Raw genomic sequence first — 7,062 nt, 5'->3', positions numbered from 1 at the left:
TTTAAATTTTGTTTATTTTAAAATTTAATTATTTTTTAAAAAAAGTTTAAAATATTTAATTACCACTAATACCCTTGAAATTGAAGAAAGGGTATCAATGTAATTTATAAAAATTTACAGAGTATTTTTTTTTTTTGTTAAATTTAAATATATTTTTTAAATAAATTATTAATGATGTCTATTTAAAATTGACTAAAATAATAAGCTTAAGAATATTTTTATTAATTTAAATATTTAACAGTGTAAAAATTTAAATTTAATGGGTTAAAATAAAAAATTGGATTAGAAATTAAATATTTTAAAATTCAAAGAAAAGAAAAATAAAACTGTATTGTCAATTTTCAAAGAGTTGGCAACCACCTTGCTTACAAACTGTCGGGTAGTAAATTCCATCACCTACAAAATAAATGATTAGTTATTGTTTATTTCTTATTTTTATTAATATATTGTACTATGTAATTTCAATAATTCCCTCTATTTTTAATTAATAATATTTATATATTTCTTTATAAATTTGCCCTCAAATTAATTTTTCCTTGAGATTATTTACGGCATTAATTATGATATTAAATGTACTATGCCAGATATTTATTCTCCATAAATATAAAATATTTATTTATTTTTCATAACAAAATTAAAATTTATTTTTTAGTTGGTATTTTCATCGATAATATATATTTAAATAATTTGAACTAGATCGTAAAAAAACATGTCTTTGAAATTAAAAGGTCAAATCTTCATATCACATTTGCAGTAAAAAAAAAAAAAAGTTACCCCGATCATAATACTAAAAAAAATCAACTTCTTGAAAATGTATAAATTCGACAAGAAAAATATAAAAATACAAATTTCGTAAAAGTCTTGTTGGCATCTAACTAAAATTTCTATCGATCGAAAACAACCACTAAACTCAACCAACACAGATGGATGTTAATATATCAACAACTCGTTCACAATTGAATTAAGTTCCATGTGTTAGATTTGAACTAAGTATACTATTCAAAAATAGTCTCTACTCAAAAAAATTTATGGTATAAATGATAGACGATAATAACCCTAGGAAATGAAATTAAAATATTATTAGTTTCAAATTGACATTAAAAATAAAGTTTGTTATAAATTTCTAATATTTTTTAAATTTTTTTAAAAAATCTATATCACGAGCTCTTTCAATATGTTTTGTCCTCACATGCATCATAAATTTTTTTTTAAGAAGTTTTATGATTGAGCTACCGAAAACAAAAATGCACCTTATTAGTATATATAATAACTTTTAATTATTTTTAAGTATTTCTTAATTATCCGATCATTATAATCACTCTTGTTTTGATGTATCATCGATTCATTTATGTAATCCTTACCCAATGTCACGAATTTAGTTCGTAAATTTTAGTATATAAAAATTTAGTTCTTTCTATACTTTAAAATTTATAATAATTTAATTTATTTCCAAAAATTTTCATCAAAATAAAGTAATAGTATATTATTACATGATATGTTTTGAATAGGTAGCCATGACAGTGGAATGGGCACACAAGGTGTGAATATCGGACTTAAACTCATTGCTAGTGGATATTGTTCTTTATGAACTTTCCATTGAGAAGATTTTAAAACGCGTGTATTTGTAGAGATTTCCATACCTTTGAGGAAAACTCTAAGAGGATGATGTTAGATAACACCTGAGTTTTTCAGTTTTATTTTATTTAGATTCACACGATTTCAGAATACCTCTGTTTTAACATTTCACAAAACACGTGGAATGGATTAACAAAGTTTTAGATCTACAGGCATTTTTAGGATAGTTTATATTTAAATAGGAAATCTGTTCTAATAACTTGATTTTGAGCTCAGTCAAAATTCAAGCTATTCTCCCTCTTTTATTTTAAGCTTGATTTTGAGCTCAGTCAAAATTCAAGCTATTCTCCCTCTTTTATTTTAAGCATTTTATTTTTCTTCCAACAACCTCGAGACGATTTCCTCTCACTAATTATCGAAAAACAACAAATGATATCTACTAGCGGTGGATTTAAGTCGTTACAAATGATATTAGAGTCAGACACAGGGCGATGTGCTAGCAATGAGATATTGTATGTTTTGAACCGTTACGTATTGTTGTCATTCTCACGGTTTTAAAATGGGTCTACAAGAGAAAGGTTTCCACACCCTTATAAGAAACATTTTATGTGGGTTCTTACAATCTCTGAGGGGTGTGCCAGCAAGGATGCTGGACCCCGAAGGGAGGTGGATTGGGGGTCCTACATTGATTGGAGAAGGGAACAAGTGCTAGCGAGGATGCTGGGCCCTAAAAAAGGGTGGATTGTGAGATCTCACATTAGTTGGAGAGAAAAACGAAACATTATTTATAAGAGTAAAGAAACTTCTCGCTAGTAGACACGTTTTAAACATCTTAAGAAAAAATTTAGAAAGGAATAGTTCAAAAAGGACCCATATATGTTAGCGATGATTACTTCCGTAAAAGCTTCTGCAAGCAATGGAGGAACGTGGTAATGACAAATTTCATATGGATGGTTTTCCACATAATGATGACAACCGTGCTGCTTTTGAGGCTGTTGTAAGTAAGGCCTGCTTTATCGCAGTCATTTCACATACTGCTTTAATTTGTGTGAATAGAAATATAAATGCTCAAACATAGATGAAAAAACACCTTTTGGCTGCATGTATTTCTGGCTCGAAGTGTAGACTTCTTCTCCGGTTAAAGTTGTAACCGCTTAAGCCCACCTAAAACGCGTCTAATAGGGAGAAGTTTTCACACCCTTATAAAAAATGATTCGTTCCCCTCTTCAACCGATGTGGGATTTAATAATCCAACCCCTCCTGGGAGCCAGTGTCTTCGCTGACACACTATCCGGTGTTTGACTCTAATACCATTTGTAACAACCCAAACCCACTGTTAGAAGATATTATCCATTTCTGCCTGTTACGTAACGCCGTCAACTTCAGGTTTTTAAAACACGTCTATTAGGGAGAGGTTTCTACACTCTTATAAGAAATGTTTTGTTCCTCTCTCCAACTGATGTAAGATCTCATAGAAGTCAAGTAATTAGCTTGTTGCATTTAGATGCATGTGATGTGACCTCAGTCCTAATTTGTGTCTGGTTTCTACACTCTTATAAGAAATGTTTCGTTCCCCTCACCAAACATTCCTTATAAAGGTGTGGAAACTTTTCCTTAGTAGACGTGTTCTAAAATTGTGAGGCTGACGACGTACGTAACATGCAAAAATGGATAATATATACTAGCAAAGGACTTGGGTTGTTACAAATGGTATAAGAGCTAAATACCAGACGGTGTGCCAGCAAGGACGCTGGGTCCCCATGAAGGGTGGATTGTGAGATCTCACACCAATTGAAGATGAAAATGAAACATTCCTTATAAAGGTGTAGAAACCTCTCCCTAATAGATATGTTTTAAAACAGTGAGACTGACGGTGATACATAACGGGGCAAAACAAACAATATCTATTAGTGATGAGCTTGAGCGCTATACTACGAGGAATTATAAGAATTATAAGATGGGCCAGGAAGATGGCTTCTGGTACATACTGCCATGTTTGTTTGTTTGTTATGGAAGGTTGTAGTTTGAAGCAGTGATACAATGCATCAGCAGCAATATCCTTGTACACATTCCAAAATAGAGTGATGCCAGGAAAGATTGGCAGCTTTTGTTATAGAGGCTTATATGCCTGTGGCTGTCCCCCACCATGTTGTTGTGTCATTTGGATATGAAAGCAGCTCTGTTAGTTCTTGAATTCTGCTCTCTCTTTATCTGCCAGCCTTGCTATTAGCCAACTCATATCTTGGCCTTCCCAATATTACTGTTAGTAGATATTGTCCGCTTCGGCCCGTTGCGTATCAGCTTTATAGTTTTAAAACACGTCTATTAGGGAGAGGTTTTCACACTCTTATAAGAAATGTTTTGATCCCTTCTCCACCCGATGTGGGATCTTACAGTTGAACTATCGAGAAAGAAAATATTACGTAACTATCATGCTCTCGAGAGGTCTACTTCTCTCTTCTTTTGAATTTTGTGGGAATAGATATTCAAACTTCTGACCTATTGATCGAGATATATGTTTTGACTAGTTGAGCTCTCGAGAAGTCTACTTCTCTCTTCTTTTGAGTGTTGTGGGGGATTGATATTCAAACTTCTAACTTATTGATCGAGGCTATATGTTTTAACTAGTTGAGTTATGTGCAGACTAGCAAGAAATCCAACTCTCTTTATGCTAAACAACAGACTATTCTTTTGTAACAACCCAAACTCACTGCAGACTAGTAGATATTGTCTGAGTTTAATTCTCTTTATGTTAAGTAGCGGACTCTTCCTTTGTAATAGCCCCAAGTCCACTCATAGTAGATATTGTCAGAATCTAATTCTCTTTAAGCTAAATAACGGACTCTTCCTTTATAATAGCCCAAAGTCCACTCTTAGTTGATATTGTCCGCTTTGGCTCATTATGTATCGTCGTCATCCTCATTATTTCAAAATATGTATGTAAGGGATAGATTACGACACCTACTTGGGGGCCAACGTCCTTGTTGACACTGCGGTGTCGGGCCTTGATATCATTTGAAATAAGCTCATTGCTAGTCGATGTTGTCCGCTTTGACCTTTACGTATCCTCGTCAACTTCACAGTTTTAAAATGCGTTCGTTAATGAGAGGTTTCCACACCCTTACTAAGAACGTTTCGATCCCTTCTCTAACCGACGTGGGATCTCACATCGTTCGCACTTTTGCTAAGTGAAGTGAAATAGGGTTTCACTATTACTTGTGTGGTTGGACATTACTCATAGGAATAAAAATGAATTAGATAACAATTTTTATAATATTCAAACTTGATATTAAAAAATATAAATAGGAAACAGAGACTGAGTACGTGGCCGCCCACGTGGCATTTTGAGGCAAAACATATTCGAAAATCTTCACATTTTTAACGATTTTTTTAGAGAGAGAGAGAAAAAAAAAATGAAAAAAGAAAAACGAATGCCGATTACAGTGGGAAAGGCCGTATCTGAGTCTGCAATTTGGCGGGGGGTTGAAGAAGCTTTGTGACTGAATCTGCAACAAAACCCACGAAGAAGAAGAAGAAGAAGAAGACGACGACGACGGCGAAGAAGAAGAAATCGTCAAAATCTCACCACAAATCTCGTCTCTTTTCTCCTCAGTCTTCATCAAGCTCTCTTCCATCTTCGAGATCTGTCCCGTATTCAATTCCGCTTTCTCACACTGTTCGCTTCCAGAAATTTTCATTTTGATCTTGATCGAATTCGATTTTGGTTTCGGCTTTAGCTTCAGCTTTTCGGTCTCGTGTGTACGTTCGGAAACTCCCGAAGAAGACGTAGAGGAAGTGGAAAAGTGGCATCGTAAGCAGAGGCCAATGTTCGGATCTAGGTTTTCCATCTTCGGAATTGGTGCTGCTGCTGAAAAGGTCGAGGAGTCGGTGAAGAGCGAGGTTCTTCCTGGTTTTGAACTTCGCTCCGATAAAGATGTGTATCGGCCTGGCGATCCTGTTGTTGTTACCATTGAAATTTGCTCCTCTGTCGCTCAATTGGACTGCTCTCTTTTGATTGAACGGCTTCGTTTTGAGATTATTGGGCTCCGGAAGTTGGACGCTCAGTGGTTTAGCACTCAGAAGCCAATCCCTGGATCCAGACAACGGAGAGGTTCCAAGTCCCTTCTATACGACATTGTTCTCAACCATTGCCTTTCCATGTGTAATATGTGGTTGCTATTTGCGGCTGTTCGCTTTTGTAATGTTGTTCAGTAAACTATCTCTCAGTCTGAGAGACATTTCATCCAAAGGCAGTTTCTTTCTTTCTTTTTTTTTTTTTTTTTTTTTTTTTTTTTTTTTGAATAACTGAAAGGAAATCAGTACTCGTCACTTTGTAGAATTTGTGTGGTTCTAAAAGATTGCATGGCTTTTCCTCGCTGATGTAGTTTCAATTTCATGCCTTTTGGTCTTGTCAGGTGAACACGTTTTCATGGACTGCTCGGTGCAATCAATAGTTTCAAATCAGATAATATCTTCGGGGGCTACCAAGTCATGTAAGCCCATGTTTCTATGCACTGCATATCTGTATCTCAGTTGATATTCACGTCGTTCACTTGAATATTACTTATTTCATATTTTTCCACCGTCATTACCTTGGTTTAATTCTTAGTACACTGTACATTACGGTTGCATTTTGAAGTTCAGCATAATGTGAGATGACATGGTGACTTCAGTATAAGATTGTTAGAAATTAGGAGGTGAATTCCTCTTTTCAAATTCTGAACTGCCAAAATATTAAATTGGAGTATGATACAATTATTTGGAAGCTAAATAGTAGAGGTATTGTATTGGGTTTTGAGGAAGATGCCTTGCCGGATAGGGCCTTAGTGTTGTATCCTCTGAGAGGTGTGGCTAAGGATCTTAATCACCTATTGTGAATCTATGATTACACTTTTCCAGTTTGGACTTGTTTCTTTGAGGCATTTAGTTTTCACTTTGTTTGGCCTAATGGATTTATTTCCATGGTCGAAGAGCTCCTTCTTCATCTGCTCTTTTGCAAAAAGAAACGATTCTTGTGGCTTGTTGAGATTTGTGTGATTTTGTGGGGTTTTGGGTTGAGATGAACAATAGAATCTTTAGACGGGTTGATAGACTTGGGGACAATTTGTGGTCCCTTGTTAGGTTTCATGTTTCTCTTTGTGCTTTGGTGTTTAAGGCTTTCTGTAATTATCCTTTGTATTCTTTCATTTGTTCTCAATGAAGGCTTGATTAGTTGTAACCCAAAAATTAAAAAAAAAAAAAAGAAAAAAAAAGAAGAAGAAGATATCAAACAAACTCTAGAAATAAGGAGTAGGTTTAGAACATGATAACTTTTTAGATCTCCCTTTTGGTATTTCTTTTGTAACTGTAATTTTTCTTTATTTAAAGCCAACTGGTGGAATTTTTGTAATCCCACTTGGGTTGATTTCTCATCACCTTTTTTTGGTCTTTGTTTCAATCTAATGAAAGTTTCTTTTGTTTCCTATAAGAAAAAAAAAAAAAAAAAAA

General features: G+C 34.3%; 1 protein-coding gene across 2 annotated transcripts in view; it reads left to right on the top strand.

Moving 5' to 3' along the window:
• Window positions 1-4,979: 4,979 nt before the first annotated feature.
• LOC111499409 overlaps window positions 4,980-7,062 on the top strand; it is an 8,359-nt gene continuing 6,276 nt past the window's right edge. For both annotated transcript variants that reach the window (XM_023151002.1, XM_023151003.1), the window contains exons 1-2: window positions 4,980-5,686; window positions 5,991-6,068. In XM_023151002.1, coding sequence (XP_023006770.1) covers window positions 5,401-5,686; window positions 5,991-6,068 — 364 coding nt within the window. In that variant the 5' untranslated portion in view covers window positions 4,980-5,400. The remainder of the gene's footprint in view (window positions 5,687-5,990; window positions 6,069-7,062) is intronic.

This window comes from Cucurbita maxima, unplaced genomic scaffold (assembly GCF_002738345.1).
Source record: "Cucurbita maxima cultivar Rimu unplaced genomic scaffold, Cmax_1.0 Cma_Scf00026, whole genome shotgun sequence".
Classification (NCBI taxonomy): domain Eukaryota; kingdom Viridiplantae; phylum Streptophyta; class Magnoliopsida; order Cucurbitales; family Cucurbitaceae; genus Cucurbita; species Cucurbita maxima.
Note: the sequence above shows the minus strand (reverse complement) of the source record. Positions and strands in the feature narration are given on the sequence as shown.